Source organism: Oryx dammah, unplaced genomic scaffold (assembly GCF_014754425.2).
Source record: "Oryx dammah isolate SB20612 unplaced genomic scaffold, SCBI_Odam_1.1 HiC_scaffold_11, whole genome shotgun sequence".
NCBI classification, from domain to species: domain Eukaryota; kingdom Metazoa; phylum Chordata; class Mammalia; order Artiodactyla; family Bovidae; genus Oryx; species Oryx dammah.
In genome coordinates, this window is record NW_024070195.1 from 44,635,205 (window position 1) to 44,656,940 (window position 21,736).

At 38.5% G+C, this 21,736-nt stretch overlaps 1 protein-coding gene across 1 annotated transcript in view; it reads left to right on the plus strand.

Annotated features, from left to right (window-relative positions):
• The window catches only part of TINAG (tubulointerstitial nephritis antigen), a 107,361-nt gene extending 89,078 nt beyond the window's left edge, over positions 1-18,283 (plus strand). Inside the window, exons 10-11 of the mRNA XM_040249181.1 lie at positions 679-724; positions 17,640-18,283. Of these exons, the coding sequence (XP_040105115.1) occupies positions 679-724; positions 17,640-17,774 (181 nt within the window). The 3' untranslated portion in view covers positions 17,775-18,283. The remainder of the gene's footprint in view (positions 1-678; positions 725-17,639) is intronic.
• The last annotated feature ends 3,453 nt before the right edge of the window (positions 18,284-21,736 follow it).

Below are 21,736 nucleotides of genomic sequence, written 5' to 3' on the forward strand. Positions count from 1 at the left end.
ATCTGTCACTGCTTCCACTTTTCCCCCTTCCATTTGCCATGAAGTGATGGGACTGGTTGCCACGATCTTAGTTTTTTTAATGTTGGGTTTTAAGACAGCTTTTTCACTTTCCTCCTTCATCCTCATCAATAGGCTCTTAAGTTTCTCTTCATATTTTGCAACTTTCTCCTCTTCATTTACTGAGAATATAGGGTTTGATTTCCATATGTGCATGTATATAGAGAAACCCCATATTAGTCATTTTATGGAATAATATATGCATATGAATATATTTGCAAAAACACACTTTTATAGCAATTATCTTTATTTACTTCATGGTTTTATCAGTATTCTTGGAGAGTTTTAGTAGTTTCGGAAGATGAGACGTAAAGAGGGGAGATATATTTAAATACTTTAAATCCTTGCATCCCAGCTGCCCTAAGGCTTATTTCCTTTGATCAATGAGTTTGATTTCAAGCCATTTGGACTAGATAAGTGTACTCTTAAAAAGTTAATGATGCTTTGGTTAAAAAGAAAGGGTACATTCACCTTTCTGTAGGCAATGATGATAGTTCCATAATGAAACATGGTGGAACAAAGGGAAATAGAAAAGATATAATTCCCACAATAATTTGTGCTTTATCAAGATGCAACTCAAGCATTTTTAACCATGCCAATAATTTTTATTATTATTTCTAGATGGGGCACACTAAGAGGAGCACATGGGCAGAAAGAAAAATTTTGGGTATGTAACACTTTGCAATTGAATTCCTACTGTGAAGTGAGTATTTTAGAATCATCTGTGCCTCTACTCCCTGTTTTGTATTAGTTAGTCATATCCTAAATCACTATACTATTGATTGTAATATTGGTATTTTCTCCAGGACGAAATCCATTATAATCATTTATGTTATAGTAATAGTTTTCAACTTTTCATATTTCAAATTGTAACAGTGAATCAGTATTTTTTTCAAAATGAAATCAACAGAAAAACTTGTCTGTTATCATCTATATAAACTTAAAAAATTGATCAGTGTTCTCTCATATATGTCAATCAACTTTGTATTCTTACATTATTTTTGTTATGGATGATGCTTTGTAATGTTAGTATTGAATATACATATAGAGTTTTATTTTTGTTTCCACCAATTTATAACACATACATTTCTATACTGAGAAAAAACAATCATCAGCCTAAAATTATAGAAAGTTATATGTAAGAAACAGTTTGAAGAAGATTGGAATTATTACCTGATTGACTACAATAAACTTTGATGAATTATCCTAGGTCCTTATAACATATACCCTTTGTGTGCATGTGTGCCAAGTTGCTTCAGTCATGTCGACTCTTTGTGACGCTATGGACTGTAGCCCACCAGGCTCCTTGGTCCATGGGATTCTCCAGGCGAGAGTACTGGAGTGGGGTCCTCTGCCCTCCTCCAGGGGATCTTTCTGCCCCAGGGATGAAGTCCGTGTCTCGTGCAGTCCTGCCCTGTGCGTGGATTCTTTACTGCTGAGCCACTAGGGAAACTCCATATACCCTTTATTCTGTCAGAAATAAAGTTTCAGTTCAGTTCAGTTCAGTTCAGTTCAGTCACTCAGTCGTGTCCGACTCTGTGCGACCCCATGAATCGCAGCACGCCAGGCCTCCCTGTCCATCACCAACTCCCGGAGTTCACTCAGACTCACGTCCATCGAGTCAGTGATGCCATCCAGCCGTCTCATCCTCTGTCATCCCCTTCTCCTCCTGCCCTCAATCCCTCCCAGCATCAAAGTCTTTTCCAATGAGTCAACTCTTCGCATGAGGTGGCCAAAGTACTGGAGTTTCAGCTTTAGCATCATTCCTTCCAAAGAAATCCCAGGGCTGATCTCCTTCAGAATGGACTGGTTGAATCTCCTTGAAGTCCAAGGGACTCTCAAGAGTCTTCTCCAACACCACACTTCAAAAGCATCAGTTCTTTGGTGCTCAGCTTTCTTGTTTAGGTGATGCTGTTTATCATCAGTTCAGTTCAGTTCAGTTCAGTCACTCGGTCATGTCTGACATTTTGCGACCCCATGGACTACAGCATGGCAGGCCTCCCTGTCCATCACCAGCTCCCAGAGCTTACTCAAACCCATGTCTATTGAGTCGGTGATGCCGTCCAACCATCTCACCCTCTGTTGTCCCCTTCTCCTCCTGCCTTCACTCATTCCCAGCATCAGGATCTTTTCCAATGAGTCTGTTCTTTGCATTAGGTGGCCAAAGTATTGCAGTTTCAGCTTCAACATCAGTCCTTCCAATGAATATTCAGGACTGATTTCCTTTGGGATGGACTGGTTGCATCTCCTTGCAGTCCAAGGGACTCTCAAGAGTCTTCTCCAACACCACAGTTCAAAAGCATCAATTCTTTGATGCTCAGCTTTCTTTATAGTCCAACTCTCACATCCCTACATGACTACTGTATGCTGCTGCTGCTACTATTGCTGCTGCTAAGTCTCAGTAGTGTCCAACTCTATGCAACCCCATAGACGGCAGCCCACCAGGCTCCCCGTCCCTGAGATTCTCCAGGCAAGAACACTGGAGTGGGTTGCCATTTCCTTGTCCAATGCATGAAAGTGAAAAGTGAAAGTGAAATAGCTCAGTTGTGTCCAACTCCCAGCCACCCCATGGTTGCAGCCTACCAGGCTCTTCTGTCCATGGGATTTTCCAGGCAAGAGTAGTGGAATATGTCTATTTATCATAGAATTTTAATCTGAATATGTGCATTAGAAGGCATATTATAACTTACAAATTACTAAATATTAGGGCTTGTGCTCACTCGAGTGACTCTTGTTAATTAGATTTTTCCAAAAGGCACTCACAAAAAATTAATCACCAAAGTGTGTGGTCACCACCTGTATTTGTCTTGTTGATATATAGAGGTGTTATGCCCTTGATGGGCTTCCCAGGTGGCTCAGTGGTAAAGAATCTGCCTGCAATGCAGGAGACATGGATTGGATCCTTGTGTTGGAAGATCCCCTTGTGGAGGGCATAGCAACCTACTCTAGTATTCTTGGCTGAAGAATCCCATGGACAGAGGTGCCTGGTGGGTCACAAAGAGTCATACATGATTTAGAAACTTAGCAGGCACACACACGTGACCTTGAGTAGAATGATGTTTTTTTTTGTATTTAAACTTAGCTTTCTCAAATATCATATTCCTTATTAAAATACAGCTTGAGGTAGTCAATAATTAATATTAATATTCAACAGTTGATATTTATAATATTTGAAAGATAATATATTATTTGAGCCTCTTGGAATATTTCAGAATGCTGGGATATTATGAGTAGTTATGGGAAGGGGAAGACAGTGTCTACATTGCTGCCAAACGTGGGGATGGACAAGCCTGAAGAGAGCCCAAAACACGCACATGGTAGGCATAGCCCTTGAAATATTTGCAACCAGGCACACACACGTGTGCACACACACACATGCACACACACACAAATAAGTTTAACCAAACTTTTCTGTAGCTCTGACCATGCTCAGTTATTGACTAAATTGAGGTGTTCCATTCTTCACCATATCACTCTTGAAGAAGAAAAGATTGACCTTCTTTAGGAAATCATCTCAGTGTCAATATCTATGCAGTTAGCCCTCCATATCTGCCAGTTCTGCATCCATAGATTAAACAAAGCATATTTAAAAAATTCTACAAAGTTTCAAAAAGCAAAACTTGAATTTCCTGTACACTGACAACTATTTATATAGTATTTTTTTAAAATATAAATTTATTTATTTTAATTGGAGGTTAATTACTTTACAATATTGTATTGGTTTTGCCATACATCAACCTGTATCCACCACAGGTATACATGTGTTCTCCATCCTGAACCCCCCTCCCTCCTTCCTCCCCGTACCATCCCTCTGGGTCATCTCAGTGCACTGGCCCCAAGCATCCTGTATCCTGCATCGAACCTGGACTGGCGATTCATTTCACATATGATACTATACATGTTTCAATGCCATTCTCCCAAATCATCCCACCCTCTCCCTCTCCCACAGAGTCCAAAAGACTGTTCTATACATCTGTGTCTCTTTTGCTGTCTCGCATAGAGGGTTGTCGTTACCATCTTTCTAAATTCCATATATATGTGTTACTATACTGTATTAGTGTTTTTCTTTCTGGCTTACTTCACTCTGTATAATAGGCTCCAGTTTCATCCACCTCATTAGAACTGATTCAAATGTATTCTTTTTAATGGCTGAGTAATACTCCATTGTGTATATGTACCACAGCTTTCTTATCCATTCGTCTGCTGATGGACATCTAGGTTGCTTCCATGTCCTGGCTATTACAAACAGTGCTGCGATGAACACTGGGGTACACGTGTCTCTTTTCAATTCTGGTTTCCTTGGTGTGTATGCCCAGCAGTGGGATTTCTGGGTCATAAGTCAGTTCTATTTCCAGTTTTTTAAGGAATCTCCACACTGTTCTCCATAGTGGCTGTACTAGTTTGCATTCCCACCAACAGTGTAAGAGGGTTCCCTTTTCTCCACACCCTCTCCAGCATTTATTGCTTGTAGACTTTTGGATCGCAGCCATTCTGACTGGCGTGAAATGGTACCTCATTGTGGTTTTGATTTGCATTTCTCTGATAATGAGTGATGTTGAGCATCTTTTCATGTGTTTGTCAGCCATCTGTATATCTTCTTTGGAGAAATGTCTATTTATATTGTATTTTCAACTTTTTACATAACATTTACCTAGCATTAGGTATTATAAATAACCTAGATATGGTTTAAAGTATATGAGAGTATGTGTGCAGGTTATACACAAATATTATGCCATTTTATATAAAAGACTTGTCCCAAAACCCCCACAATGTGAGAGTTGTGAGTTAAGTTTTATTTTGGGCCAATTAAGGACCAGGAGATAGCCTCTCAGATAGCTCTGAGAAACTGCTTGTAAGAGATGAGGAAGAGGTCGATATATATATGGTTTGGGTGAAGGGAGAGTACATGCAATCAAATACACATTTTTGCAGAAGGTTGCTGCTAGTTTTGTGGAGGTTACTGCTAGTCACGAGGAGCAGATGTCTCCATTAAAGATTTTAGTGCTTTTCTAGATATGAGAAGATGCAAATATTTAAGCTCATAAAATCTCCTGAAAATATTTAATTATCTAAAGACCTGTTCTGCCAGTTTTCCAGAACACCGGGTGCCTCGTTCCTGATCTCATCCCTGAAATCTTTTCAGGTGTGTTGAAGCTCAGAGACTGCAGTGGCTAGTGACTTCATCCTTTTAGAGGCAAACGTGCTAGGTGTAGTTGCTCAGTCATGCCTGACTGTTTGTGACCCCTTGGCCTGTAGTCCACCAGGCTCCTCAGTCCATGATATTCTCCAGGCAAGAATACTGGAGTGGGTTGCCATGCTGGAAAGTGTCAATTCTTAGTTGGCAGACTTTAGCAACTATGGATTTTGGTGCAGAGGAGAGGGGTCCCATGGAACCAATCCCCTACAGACATCAAGGGACAACACTAATTATTATGGCCAAGTATATAGCCTACATTTAAACCTTTTGAGACACGTGAAGCATAAAACGTGACACTAACCAAGGGAAAAGGCTATCAATAGAAGCAATAGATGCAGTAATCATCGTAAAAATATTTAAAATTATGAATTAAAAGAGGGAGAATTTCATTGAATGGTTTCAGTAAACAACAACAAAAAAAGAGATTTTGTAGGTATGAATGCAATGTCTGAAATTAAGAACTCAATGTATGGGTTAAATAGCATACACACTTAGATATCTTAAATAAATGCAATAAAATATATCCAGGTTGCAGTACACAGAGGAAAATATAAGGGAAAATCCAAAACACTAGGAAGAGATGGGTGGGACACATTCAGACTTTTGTTTGTTTTTATTGGAGTATAGTTGCTTTACAATGTTGGGTTAGTTTCTGCTATATGATTAAGTAAATCAGCTGTGTGTATACATATATCCCCACCCTCTTAGACCTACTTCTCACCTCCCCATCCCACCCCTCTAGGTCATCACAGAGCACAGACCAGAGCTCCCTGTGCTGTACAGCAGCTCCCACCATTTTACACATGGTAGTGTACGTATGGAAATCCGTTTCCCAGTTTATCCTATCCCACTTCCTTGCCCTGCCTCATGTCCACCTGTCTGCTCTCTGCATCTGCATCTCTATTCTCACCCTGTAAATAGGTTCCTCTGCACCAGTTTCCTAGATTCCACATTATATGTGTTAATATATGATATTTGCTTTTCTCTTCCTGACTTAATTCACTATATATATAACTATATTCTCAGAAGGATAAGAGAGGGAGAGGATGAGGCAGTATCGAAATCTGAAGAACTGATGGTCAAAAGTTTTCCAAAACTGAGAGACATCAACCTAAGCTCAATAAACTCCAAGTAAGCAAAACTAGAATTTTATTAATATATCCATTGACAACTTTCTTCAAAGAAGGCAAATAGGAAACTGTTTCATTCAAACAAAAGCTAAAATAACATAGCATAAAAAATATAAAGCAAAAGTCATAAAAGAAAGAGAGAAACAAATGTATAATTTGGTTGCCTATTCCAGCACGTCTCACTTATAATTTCATACAGAAAACAGCTAAAATATAAGTAAAGATATAGAAGATTTTTTAAAAAGCTATTAGCTAGCTTAAAATTCATACAACGCTAGACACAAATATTAATGGACAGTTTCTTGTGCATATGGAGTATTTCCCAAAGTTGACCTTATGCTGGTTATAGAGCAAGTTCAACAAGTTGAAAGGATTTAAATTTTACAGAGTGTGCTATGGAAAAACTTGTGTTAGTTAGCTAAAGCAGTACTAAATTTAATAGGAAATGCATGTATTTGAAAAATAAAAGGTTGAAATCAACACATATATTAAAACAGGAAAAGCTGAAAATAGTAATTTAATAATCTAGATACAGAACTCAAACCTCAAAAACAAACAAACAAACAAAAAATATAGAAGGAAGGGAATAAAAAGGAAAAGGGCAGAAATCAATGAAAAAAGTGGACATACAATAGAGAATATCAAGAGAGCAAAGATTTGATTCTTTGATAAGATTAAATTCCTAGGAAAGCTTGTAAAGAAACCAAAAGAGAGAAAAAAAATTACCATAGAAATAAAAAAGGAAGGCTGTCTTCAGTTTGATAGATATTGTTGTTGTTGTTCGGTCATTAACCCATGTCTGACTCTTTGCAACCCCATAGACTGCAGCATCCAGGCCTCCCTGTTCCTCACTATCTCCAAGAGTTTGCTCAAGTTCATGTCCACTGGGTCAGTGATATTATCCAACCATCTCACCCTCTGCTGCACTCCTCTTCTTTTCTCTTCAGTCTCTCCCAGCATCAGGGTCTTTTCCAGTGAGTCAGCTCTTCATATCAGGTGGCCAAAATACTGGGGCTTCAGCTTCAGCATCAGTCCTTCCAATGAATATTCAGGATTGACTTCCTTTAGGATTGACTAGTTTGATCTCCTTGCAGACCAAGGGACTTTCAAAGATCTTCTCCAGCACCATAAATCGAAAGCATCAATTCTTTGGCACTCAGCCTTCTTTATGGTCTAATTCTCACAACTGTACATGACTACTGGAAAGACCATAGCTTTGACTATATGGACCTTTGTCGGCAAAGTGATGCCTTTGCTTTTTAATACACTGTCTAGGTTTGTCATAGCTTTCCTTCCAGGAAGCAAGCATCTTTTAATTTCACGGCTACAGTCACCATCCACAGTGATTTTGGAGCCCAAGAAGAGAGAATCTGTCACTGCTTCCACTTTTTCCCTTTCTGTTTGCCATTAAGTGATGGGACCAGACACTAAGATCTTAATTTTTTGGATGTTGAATTTTAAGCCAGCTTTTTCACTCTCCTCTTTCATGATTATTGAGGCTCTAAGATGCTATGCAAACATCATGCCACTGTATTTGAAAATATAGATGAAATGGATAAATTCATTGGAAAACAAAGCATCAAAAATCATACATGGTGAGAATAGAAAATCTAGCTATAATACAGTTTGAAAAGCTGACTGTATTAAAAAGAAACTCTTACCAAAAGCACCAGTCTCTAATCACTTCACTGGTAAATTCTTCCAAACATTTAAAGAACAAATAAAATCAATTTTACATCAGTATACCTTAGGAAAATAGAGAAGAAACATTTCCTGACTCATTTTACAAATCAGCATAATACCAATACCAAAACTTGACAGAGACAACTCAAGAAGGGAAAACTACAGGCCAATATCTTTTATGAATGCAAAATTCTAAACAAAACATCACAGTTGTAAAATGTAAAAAGGGCAAATATTATAATCAAATGAGGTTTATAGCAGGAGTGTGAAGTTGGTTTTAAATGTAAAATCAATAAACAGTTCATCACATTGCCAGACTAAAGATGGAAAAAAATGCTTATCTTAATTGATGTGTGTGTGAGTTACTCAGTTGTGTCCAACTCTTTCCAACCCTATGGAATGTAGCCTGTCAGGCTCCTCGGTCCATGGAGTTTTCCCCCAAGCAAGAATACTGGACTGGGTTGCCATTTCCTTCTCCAGGGGATTTTTGCAACCTAGGGACTGAACCCAGATCTCCTTCATTGCAGGCAGATTCTTTACTGTTTCTGTCACCAGGGAAGCCTCATCTTAATTGGTGCTGAAATGTAATAATAATAGCTTTTTGCCACTTGCCCCCTCATAGATACTCTCATACATCCTCTCCAAATGATAGCTGCAAGATCATTAGAGCAACAGTTTCCAATTTCTAGATTCTCTTTCAAGGGGCTCACATGATTAGCTTAGGCAAAATAATCTCCCTTTTAATTAACTCACAGCCAATTGATTGGGGATTTGATCACATCTTCAAAACTTACTCAGATTTGTCAGACAACATGATCTAATCAAAGGTGTGACATCCCATTAAATCAGGTCCTTTCCACAATCAAGTGAGACGATTATATGGGGCAACCACACCAGGGAGCAAGAATGTGGGGGTTATTATAGAATTCTGCTGACCTCAAATGTCATTTATGATCTAAAAACCTCAGCAAATTAGGAAAAGAACCTATCTTCCTTAACCTTATAAAGTCTACTCTCAAAAACCCAGTAGCTAACATCATAATTAATGGTCAAATGCTGAACATTTTCCCCTTATCACTGAAAAGTAAAACATTTATTGTCATTTTTGTTAACATTTTATTGAAGGTTCCATCTAGTATAGTAAAACAAACAAAAAAAAAAGGCAGAGTTGTGGAAAGAAATACAACTTAAGTTATTTGCAGATGACATGGTTATGTGTATAGAAAATTTTAATATACATATAGAAATAAACTGTTAGAAATAGCATTATTTAGCAAGCTTTCTTGATATTCAGTTCAGTTCAGTTGCTCAGTCGTGTCTGACTCAGTGCGACCCCATGAATTGCAGCACGCCAGGCCTCCCTGTCCATCACCAACTCCCAGAGTCCACCTAAACTCATGTCCACTGAATTGGTGAAGCCATCCAACCATCTCATCCTTCTCTTCCCGTCTTCAATCTTTCCCAGCATCGGGGTCTTTTCAAACGAGGCAGTTCTTCACATCAGGTGGCCAAAGAATTGTAGTTTCACTTTCAACATCAGTCGAATTACGTCAATATAAAATGCAAATTATAGTTCTATATAGTAGTTAGAAACAATGGGAAATTAAAAATAAACATGACTTAAAATGGTGTAACTATTTAAAAACTAAGGGAATATTCCAATGAAAAATGTGCAAGATTTTTAGTGTTGGGAGAAATTAAAGAAGCCCTAGCTAAAAGGAGTGGAGAAGTCAATGGCAACTCACTCCAGCACTCTTGCCTGGAAAATCCCATGGACGGGGGAGCTTGGTGGGCTGCTGTCTATGGGGTCGCACAGAGTCGGACATGACTGAAGCGACTTAGCAGCAGCAGCTAAAAGGAGAATTATACCATATTAATGACACCAAACCTCTGGATTAGCATTCCCAACTTGATTTACTAAGTTACTAACATTCTAATCTAAAAATTAGAGATTTATTTATTTTTGGTTTTGGAAGAGAGAGGATTATATTGAAAAAATGATTCTAAACTTTAAATGGTAATGTAAAAAACCTACAGGCCCAAGATAGCCACAGTAAAGAAGAAAAAAGCTGGAGGATGTACACTACCAGGTTTCAAGAATTCATATACATCTACAGCAATTAAGACATTTTATTACCGCCAAATTGAATACAGAAGCACATTAAAAAATCATTCACAATGATCATGATTGATACCTGGTATGCAAGGATATTTTAACATACACAAACCAATCAATATGAAATATCCATTGATAGAATGACATATATATTATCAGTGAGGTACATTTTTTCTACAGTTAATTTGTTTAGTTTATATCATGAACAAATACAGAATTTGTCAAATGTTTTTTTCTGAATCTATTAAGATTACTATATATAGTAATATTAATTAATATACTGTTGTTCAGTTTCTAAGTCATGTCTGACTCTCTACTACCCCATGAACTCCAGCCTGCCAGGCTTCCCTGTCCTTCACTATCTCCCTGAATGTGTTCAAACTCATGTCCATTGAGTCAGTGATCCCAGCCAACCAGCTAATCCTCTGTTGCTCTCTTCTCTGTTCAAACTCACGTCCATCCAGTTGGTGATGCCATCTCATCCTGTGTTGTCCCCTTCTCTTCCTTCCTTCAATCTTTCCCAGAATCAGGGTCTTTTCAAATGAGTCAGTTTTTTTCTTCATATCAGGTGGCCAAAGTATTGGAGTTTCAGCTTCAGCATTAGTCCTTCCAATAGTCACGACTGATTTCCTTTAGAATTGACTGGTTTGTCATCTGCATATCTTAGGCTGTTGATATTTCAGCCCGGGGTTTCTCATGAACAGTACAAAAAGGCAAAAAGATATGACACTGAGAGACAAACCCCTAGGTCGGTAGGTGTCCACTATGCTGCTGGGAGCCTTTTCTCATGGATCAGATGGTAAAGAATCTGCCTGCAATGCTGGAGACCCAGGTTCAATCTCTGGGTTGGGAAGATCCCCTGGAGAAGGGAATGGCAATCCACTGCAGTGCCCTTGCCTGGAGAATTCCAAAGACAGAGGAGCCTGCTGGGCTACAGTCCATGGGGTTGCAAAGCATTGGACATGATTGAGTGACTAAGACACTCACACATGCTACAGGGGAAGACCAGAGAAATAGCCCAAGAAAGAATGAAGAGGTTGAACCAAAGCAGAAACGGCATCTAATTATGGTTGTATTTGGTGGTGAAAGTAAATATTCATGCTGTAAAGAAAAATATTGCATCAAAACATGGAAAGTTAGGTCCATGAATCAAGATAAATTGGATGTGGTCAAACAGGAAATTGCAAGAGTAAACACTGACATTTTATGAATCAGTAAACTAAAATGGACAGGAATGGGTGAATTTAATTCAGATGACTATTATATCTACTATTGTGGGCAAGAATCCCTTAGAAGGAATGGAGTAGCCCTCATAGTCAACAAAAGAGTCCTTGGTTACAATCTCAAAAATGAAAGATTGATCCTGGTTCATTTCCAAGGCAAACCATTCAATATCATAGTAATCCAAGTATGTAACCCAACCAATAATGCTGAAGAAGCTGAAGTTGAAGGATTCTATGAAGACCTACAAGACCTTCTAGAACTAACACTGAAAAATTATGTCCTTTTCATCATAGGAGACTGGAATGCAAAAGTAGGAAGGCAAGAGATACCTAGAGTAACAGGCAAGTTTGTCCTTGCAGTACAGAACGAAGTAGGGCAAATGCTAAAATAATTTTGCCAAGAGAACACACTAGTCATAGCAAACATTCTTTACCAACAACACAAGGGACAACTCTACACATGGACGTCACCAGATGGTAGATACCAAAATCAGATTGATTATATTCTTTGCAGCCAAAGATGGAGAAGCTCTATACAGTCAGCAAAAAAAAAAAAAAAAAAAAAAAAAACCCTTAGAGCTGACTGTGTCTCAGATCATCTGCTCCTTATTGCAAAATTCAGGCTCAAAATGATGAAAGTAGGGAACACCACTAGGCCATTCAGGGTATGACCTAAACCAAATCCCTTAAGATTATACAGTGGAGATGATGAATAGATTCAAGGGACTAGATCTGGTAGAGTGACTGAAGAACTATGGATGGAGGTTTATAACATTGTACAGGAGGGATGAACAAAACCATCCCCAAGAAAAAGAAATGCAAGGAGGCAAAGTGGTTGTCTGAGGAGGCCTTACAAATAGCTGAGGAAAGAAGAGATGTGAAAGACAAAGGAGAAACAGAAAGATATATCCAAGTGAATGCAGAATCCCAGAGGAAACCAAGGAAAAATAAGAAAGCTTTCTTAAGTGAAAAATGCAAAGAAATAGAGGAATACAATAGAATGGGAAAGACTAGAGATCTCTTTAAGAAAATTGGAGAGTCCAAGGGGACATTTCATGCAAAAAAAGGCACAATAAAGGACAGAAATGGAAAGGACCTAACAGAAACAGAAGAGATTAAGAAAAGGTGGCAAGGATATACGGAAGAATTGTACAAAAAAAGATCTTAATGACCCAGATAACCACCATGGTGTGGTCACTCACCTAGATCCAGACATCCTGGAGTATGAAGTCAAGAGGGCCTTAGGAAACATTATTATGAACAAAGCTAGTGGAGGTGGTGGAATTTCAGCTGAGCTATTTCAAATCCTAAAAGATGATGCTGTGACAGTGCTGCACTAATTATGCCAGCAAATTTGGAAAACTCAGCAGTTGCCATAGGACTGGAAAAGGTCAATATTCATTCCAATTCCAAAGAAAGGCAAAGCCAAAGAATGGTCAAATTACCTTACAATTGCACTCACTTCACATGCAAGCATGATTACGCTCAAAATCCTTCAAGCTAGGCTTCAGCACTATGTGAACCGAGAAATTCTAGATGTTCAAGCTGGATTTAGAGGAAAAAAAAAAAGAAAGGGCAGAGAAACTAGAGATCAAATTGCCAGCATACATTGGATAATAGAAAAAGCAAGGATTTTCCAAAAAACATCTACTTCTGATTATTGACTATGCTGAAGCCTTTGGCTGTGTGGGTCCCAACAAACTGGGATATTCTTAATGAGTTGGGAATACCAGACCACATTACCTGTCTCCTGAGAATCCTATATGCAGGACAAGAAGCAATAATTGGAACTGGACATGGAACAAGGAATTGCTTCCAAATTGGGAAAGGATTGCATTAAGGCTGTATATTGTCAGTATATACTATATATACACATATACTGATAATATATATATATATACCCTGTATATAATATATAGCATAACTAATATATATACTGATAACATATACTTAATAACATATATGTGACATATATATTTACTGATAATATTTTATATATATACATACACACATATATATTGACATACACACACACACACACACACACACACATATATACACTTAATGGTTTCAGGTTGAAATCTTTTCCTCTAAGTTGAGAAACAAGACAATGGTGCTCATTCTCACCACACCTATTCAACATAGGTCTAGATGTCTGTTGTTTAAGTCTGTGTCTCCTTTTCTGCCCTTCATGTAGAATGATTGTTACCATCTTTCTAAATTCCATATATATGCATAATATACAGTGTCTTTCTCTTTCTGACTTACTTCATTCTATATAATAGGCTTCAGGTTCATCCACCTCATTAGAACTGACTCAGATGTGTTCCTTTTTATACCTGAGTAATATTTCTTTGTGTATATGAGGGCTTCCCTGACAGCTCAGTTGGTAAAGAATCTGCCTGCAATGCAGGAGACCCTGGTTTGATTCCTGGGTTGGGAAGATCTGCTGGAGAAGGAAAGGCCACCCACTCTAGTATTCTTGGGCTTCCCTTCTGGCTCAGTATATGTACCACAGCTTCCTTATCCATTCAGCTAACATTGAACATCTAGGTGGTTCCATGTCCTAGCTGTTGTAAATTGTGCTGCAACGAACACTGGGGCACAAGTGTCTCTTCCAGTTCTGGTTTCCTCATTGTATATGCCCAGTAGTGGGATTATTGGGTCATATGGCTTTTCTATTTCCAGATTTTAAGGAATCTCCACACTGTTCTGCATAGTGACTATGCCAGTTTGCATTCCCAACAGTGTGAGAGGGTTTTCTTTTCTCCACATCCTTTCCAGCATTTATTCTGTAGACTTTTTGATGATGGCTGTCTGACTAGTGTGAGGTGATACCTCACTGTGGTTTTGATTTGCATTTCTCTACTAATGAGTGATGCTGAGCATCTTTTCAAGTATTTATTAGTATCTGTATGTCTTCTTTGGAGAAATATCTGTTTAGGTCTTTTGCCCACTTTTCAATTAGGTTGTTCATCAGTTGTTTCATTTGCTATTATTTTCTCCCTTTCTGAAGGCTGTCTTTTCATTTTGCTTATAGTTTCCTTCATTGTCCAAAAGCTCTTAAGTTGAACTATGTCCCATTTGTTTATTTTTGTTTTTATTTCCATTTCTGGAAGTGGTTCATAGAGGATTTTGTTGAGATTTATGTCAGAGAGTGTTCTGCTTATGTTTTCCTCTAAAAGTTATGCATTTTCTAGTCTTACATTCAGTGTAATCTTTAATCAATTTTGTGTTTCTTTTTTTTTTTGTGTGTGTGTGTTTCTTTTTGTGTATGGAATTAGAAACTGTTCTAGTTTCATTCTTCGACACATAGTTGACTAGTTTTCCCAGCATCACTTGTTGAAGAGACTGTATTTTCTCCATTCTATATTTTTGCCTCCTTTGTCAAAGATAAGCTATCCATAGGTGTGTGAATTTATTTCTGGACTTTCCATTTTGTTCCATTGATTTGTATTGCTGTCTTTGTTCCAGTACCAATCTGTTTTGATCACTGTAATTTTGTGGTGTAGTCTGAGCAAATAACATCGAAACGTACATTAGCATATGTAAAATAGATGACCAGCACAAGTTTGATGCGTGAAGCAGGGCACCCAAAGCTGGTGCTCTGGAACAACCCAGAGGGATGGGGTGGGGAGGGAGGGGGGGATTTAGGATGGGGGGAACACACATGCACCTGCGGCTGATCCATTCTGATATGCTGCAAAAACCATCACAATACTGTAAATAATTATCCTCTAATTAAAATAAGTAAATTCATTTAAAAGAAACAAACATAGTACTGGAAGTCCTTTCCAGAGCCATCTGGCAAAAAAAGAAATAAATTCATCAGAGTTGGAAAGAAAGAAAGAAAGAAGTAAAATCATCTTTATTTGTAGATACATGATTTTATATACAGGCATACTGTGTTTCATTGCACTTCACTTTATGGCTCTTTTCAACTTTTTTCTTTTTTTAACAAATTGAAGATTTATGGCAGTAGATTGTATTGAGCAGCCTGTAGGCACCATTTTTCTAGAAGCATTTACTCACTTTGTGTCTCTATGTTACATTTTGGTAATGCTTGCAATATTTTAAACCCTCTACCAGCAAAAATATTTCAACTTGCAAAATAATCACGATAGTTAGCATTTTTTGGCAATAAAGTATTCTTGAAGTATGCACATTATTTTTTGACATAATGCTACTGTACACTTAATAGCCTACAGTATAGTGTAAACATAACTTTATATGCACCAGGAAACCAAAAATTTCATATGACTCATTTATTGCGATATTCATTTTATAGCAGTGAACTGGAACTGAATCTGCAAAATCTCCAAGGTTATACATGTTTGGAAAATCCTAAAGACTTCATCCCAAAGTTGTCAGATCAAATCAATTAATTCAGTAAAATTATAGGACAGCAAAACTAACATACAAAAATCAATAGCCTTTTTATATACTAGCAACAGATTATCAGAAAAAATAAAGAAAATAAGCAATCCCATGGACAATAGCATAAAAAAAGGTGAAAAACCTTTACTCTGAAAACTATAAGACATTGATGAAAGATGCTTGTTTTACTTTCTAGTCACAAATAAGTGAAAGGGTATCCTGTGCTCTTGAATGAGAAGAATTAATATTATTAAAAATTTAATTCTGCCAAAAACACTATAGATTCAGTGTAATCCCTATCAAGATTCCAATGGTATTTTTATAGATATAGAAAAACCATCCTAAAGTTTATATGGAAACAAAAAAGAGTAGACAAAACAATCCTTCAAAAGAACAAAGCATGGAATACCATCTTACCCTATTTCAAGCTATACTATAAATTTATAGTAATCAAAACAATATGATTCTGGCATAAAAACAAACAGATTAATGGAACAGAATTGAGAGCTTGAAAATAAAAATGAAAAGGAAGTTTCTTTTAATCAGAAAGCCAGTAACTTGGGAAGAAGGTAGACTTGTGCCCCCCAAAAAACAGGTCTGAAGATTCTACTCTATCACAAAAATTTTTAAGTGAAAAGGGGAATGATCTCAGTTAATCACTGGGGTGGGGGTCAGGGTCATCACTGTCCCCAACTGCATTCAGCCTTGTCAACTTGTGGTCTTTCTTTAGTTGCTATCTTGTTCACACAGTTCGTTCCTGAAATTACTGAAGGGGAAGCTGGGGAAGAGGTCTGGTCACCTGCTCGTTACTTAATCTTCATTTCTACTTCTTTGATTTATGGGAAGAATCAACAAGTTAGACACGGTAGTGTGCGATCAAAAGATTTGAAAAGTGTGCTTAGGTTGAGATGATTAGAGCATGAGGAGGCCCTGATTTAAGTTTAGTTAAAATATAGCTTTGCTAACATGGCAAGAAGGGGTTTCCTGTTGAGGACAGTTTTCTGCAAAGGGCTGCTTACATCCCTGCATTTTTTCCCAGCCTTTTTAAACTTACACATCTCAGTTCATAGAGAGTAATGTAATCAAAATGTAAATTTGTCCACCTGTTTTCCTGCTGGAAGCAACAACGACTTGCGTTACTTTCGCCATTGTTTTCTTTGCATGGATTTCCTTTCCTTCCCTTCTAGCCTCATAAGCTACCAACTTGCTTTTGTTTTATGTTCAATGACAACTTTGTTGTTTTATTTCAATGCTTCATGCTTTTATATTTATGTTTTTACTGTTTCCCTTTACCTGAATCTCTCTTTCTTCTTTTTTTTCCTGGTCAATTGACTCCCAGGCTTTAATAAGCATTTTGGATGGTACTTCTTCCATGACAACCTCCCTGAACCATTCAGATGAATGAGATGCTTCTCTATGCACATATTCCTACCTTAGTACTTGCCTTATGTTGATCTTCTCTCATTAGACTGTAAGCTCCCTGAACACAGGATTTTTTTTTTTATCGTGGATCAGTCACATAGCAGACCCTCTGTAACTGCAGTTATGTCATCTAATGTGGCACTTCAAATCCTCATGCATATGTTACCACTGTACTCTGTGGGATTCACCAGTTTTGCTTATTGAACATGAGGATACATGCCTATGAATGTAATTAATGACTAGCATAATCATTTTGTTCTTATTTAGAAACTATGCAGGTTCTTAATAATCGCAGTCTATAATAAGTCAAAGGCATATAAAGTGACACAGGAATCCCTTGTAACATTACAGACTGGATTAAAAGTATCCAAACATGGTACTCAGTATTTCTCTCTCTCTCTCTCTCTTTTTTTTTTTTTTTGGTTTTTCTACAGATTGCTGCCAATTCCTGGGGAAAGTCCTGGGGAGAGAATGGCTATTTTAGGATTCTTCGAGGAGTAAATGAGTCTGACATTGAAAAGTTGATTATCGCAGCTTGGGGCCAGCTGACAAGTGCAGATGAGCCATAGCATATCATTAAATTTCCATCAGGCCAAGCGTTCAAGTCACCCTTTAAATTGAAATTAAGCCATGTGAGCCTCTCTGGGACAGTGCAGTCTTTGGCTTGTCACCTTGTCATCACAACCTGCTTGTTTTCTTTCTCACCCCAGGCCCTCAGCTCCCGTTTCCTTTGTGTTACCGAGTATGTAAAACCACTAACAGAGGACTGAAGAGGGACTAAATGCCTTTTAAATTCCCTAGTAGTCTTCATTTCCCTCGTATGACAATATTCTTTTTGACTTTGATCATTTGCAAACAGTGTGATGGCATTTGTTTTAAAAGTTCATAGGATTTGTTTGTGGAAATGATCTGGTCTCTCTCTTTGAACAATGAGGATGTCAGACAACAAAAAGCACTGAAAACACCAGTTTGCCATCATTTGCAATTTTTTTCCACCCAATAATGCTTTCTTAATTCTGACATTGCTTATGATTTGCTAAAAAGCAGTGGAAATATATTGTTTCTCTCAGTAAGCTCACATTTTGGTTCTTTTCATTCATCTAAACTGAACCTGCAAACTCAAAAGGAGAGTCATAGGAAAGAACTACTCTTTACTCTACAATGTAATTGCTTATGATGCGGGGAAGATAGTAAGTAACAAAAAAACTTAGATGCTGACAATGGAAGTACTGTCTTACTGTGTATGTAGGGCACACACTCCTATTTTAGGAAACCAGTGCACTTGGTGTAAAGTCTATTAAAATGAGCTGCAAAACTGTATTGGGCAAGATCACACATTTACCCCCCAAAACAACTCAGTTGTCACAAATTTGCATCTAATTTCAGTTCTCAGTAGTCAGAGAAACAAAAATAGCCTCATCATCCTTGTTGGGAAAGGATGCAATCTTCTAATAATTCACTGACATCTTAAATGACTAATTAATAAATGAAGAAGCAAAGCTGATCTGTCAGTGAGCCTGGCAGATTACGATGACAATGGTGGGATATCCATGACCTTCACTTCTGGGCCCTCTATTGTCTGGATTTCCAGTGTAGAGCTCTTTTATGTGGTCGCACCCAACAATACCCTGGTTAAATGAGCCAGATGTGTGGAAAATGTGAGAAAACAGAGTACAAAAATGTGAAGTGTGGCTGCAGTGGTTGTTGTCTTCATTAATCTCTGCTGTGTTATCAGAAGAAGCATCTATTCACTTAGTTCTCCCCTAGAAAGCATACAGGAGTCTCATTCACCTTGTTGTGGTTGGTTGATACATATATGTGTACATACATATCTGTAGGTACACACATATATATGTGTGTACGTACATTTATATATACATATATATATAATGTAATATATAATATTACTCAGTCAAAAAAGAGAAATAATGCCATTTGCAGTAACAGATGTATTTAGAGATTATCATCTTAAGTGAAATAAATCAAATGGAGAAAGACAAATGCCATATGATATCATTTCTGTGTCAAATCTAAATAAATTATTTAAATGAACTCATTTACAAAACAGAAACAGACATAGAGATATAGAAGACAAATTTATGGTTACCAAAGCGCAAAGTTGAGGAAGGGATAAATTAGGATGTTGGGATTAACAGATATATACTGCTGTATATAAAAGAGATAAATAACAAGGACCTAATGTGTAGCACACAGAAGTATATTCAATATCTTGTAATAAACTATAATAATCAAAATTTTCTCATTCTTTTAACTTTAAAGAGCATATTTGGTTCTGTTTATTATCTGAAGTCCCCAAGTTGGCCTTCAGAAAATAATGATTGGCATCTTCCTTTGCCCACTAAGCAGTAAGTAGAAGAAACTGGCAACCCACTCCAGTGTTCTTGCCTGGAGAATCCCAGAGATGGGGGAGCCTGGTGGGCTGCCATCTATGGGGTCGCACAGAGTCGGACACGACTGAAGCGACTTAGCAGCAGCAGCAGCAGATGTTTGTGGAATAGATTTGATTGCTGGCTAGACGTGTCCTCCTATGCTATGATTTTTCTTGGCCTGTTGGTGTGCCCTACTCACCTTGGCCTGGACTGAGCAATGAGGACCACACATTTGGTCCATGTGACTTCAGCATTCCAGTCTCTGTTAACACAATATGAGGTCTCATTATTTTGTGTTTAGAGCATAAGAGGGAAGAATCGTCCTATGATCACTTAACACCCAGGACGCTAAGTCTCAGACTGGGTGACACTGAGAGCACTCAGACCTGGTTTTCTTCCTGTTCAATCCAAGGTATGTGCCACTTATGTGCTGTTCATGGGTTTCAGTTGAAATCCAGAACTTCGTCTAGTTTTTCCTGGAAAAAAACAGGAAGTAGTCCCAAGATAGCACATTGAATTACAGCCTGGCTGCTCCACCCTGTTGAATCACGATTCTTTCTTCAACTGTCATTAGGAAACATACATAAGAAAGAAATAGAGAAGATCTGGAAGATAGGACTCATGTCCTTTCAGGGTTCACCATGTTTGAGCCCCACCTCTTTGTCTTCTAAACAAGAAAAAGGCTTCTCCGGGTTTTTAAAATTCATATTCATGAATTCTTTTTAAACCCCCAAATGGAATTGTTAGGTGATATTCTACCAGAAAAAAAGGAAATGTCTCTAAGTGTTTGCAATAAGAGGACTAAAGTGAAAAGACTTGGTTATGTAGGTGATGGAGGAGCAGAGAGGGGAGTAAAGTACGCTGAGTCAGTCTAGGGACGAGCCGCAGGAGGAGGCCATCAGAATCCCTAGACCGAGGGCTCAAAGTGAAGCAGGGGGTGACTGGGATCTGGGGACAGGTGTTTTCCTGCTGGTAGATGGGAGCAGGACTGACCTGTTTGGTGAAAGCTGGAGTTATGGAAAGACAAAGTGTTGCCAAATGTGCCACCTGAGGCAGAGAGGGAGACAAATACTAAAGCTTCTACCTTGCTCAGACCTTCCAAACTCTTATCAGTGCCTCTCATTGGCTGATCCTGCTGAAAGACAATTGATACAGGAGGTGATGGAATCAAGCTGTCATGGTTAAATTCCGCCCTTTACCAGATACAAAGAATAGGATGAGGATAGGGGATAAATGATAGAAGAAACAGAAAATATATTTTTGTTTCATTCCATATAGATATTGGAAATTAAGAGTTCATGAAGGAACAATCTCTCACTGATTAATTACATTGGATCCCACCAAAAATGATACCCCACGTCCAAAGGCAAAGGAGAAGCCCCAGCAACACAGTAGGAGGGTTGAAATCACATTTAGAATCAAATTCCATACCTGCCAGAGATACTCAAACAAAACCTTGTATGCACCAGGACCCAGAGACCCCACAGAGACTGGGCCATACCCGCCTTTGAGTGTCTGAGTGTCTCCTGCAAAGGCATGGGGCAGCAGTGGCTGGCCGCAGGGACAGGGGCTCTGGCTGCAGCAGATCTGGGACACGTGGCGTGTGGCATAAGCCCTCTTAGAGGAGGTCGCCATTGGCCCCACCATGGAGCTGCTGGGCAGACGACTCACAAACTGCAGAATGATTATACCAAAGAAATTCTCACACTGTTAAGGAAGTGCTAGGACCCACAGTGGATTTCCCAACCTGGGGATCTGGCAAGGGGACTGCGAACCCCCAGGGAATTTGAATTTGGAGGCCAGTGGAATTTAATTACAGAACTTCCACAGGACTGGGGAAACAGATTCTTGGAGGGCACAGACAAAGCCTTGTGTGCACCAGGACCCAGGAGAAAGGAGCAGTGACCCCACAAAACACTGAGCCAGACTTGCCTGTGAGTGTCCAGGAGTCTCCTGCGGAGGGGTGGGAAGACAGTAGCCTGCTGCGCACTGCATACGACAGTGGGAGCATAAGTCCTTTTGAAGGAGGCCGCCATTACTGCTGTTACCTCTACCATAGCTTTTACCCCTACCATAGTTTGGCCTCAGGCCAAGCAACAGGAAGGGAACACAGCTCCACCCAACAGAAAATTAGATTAAAG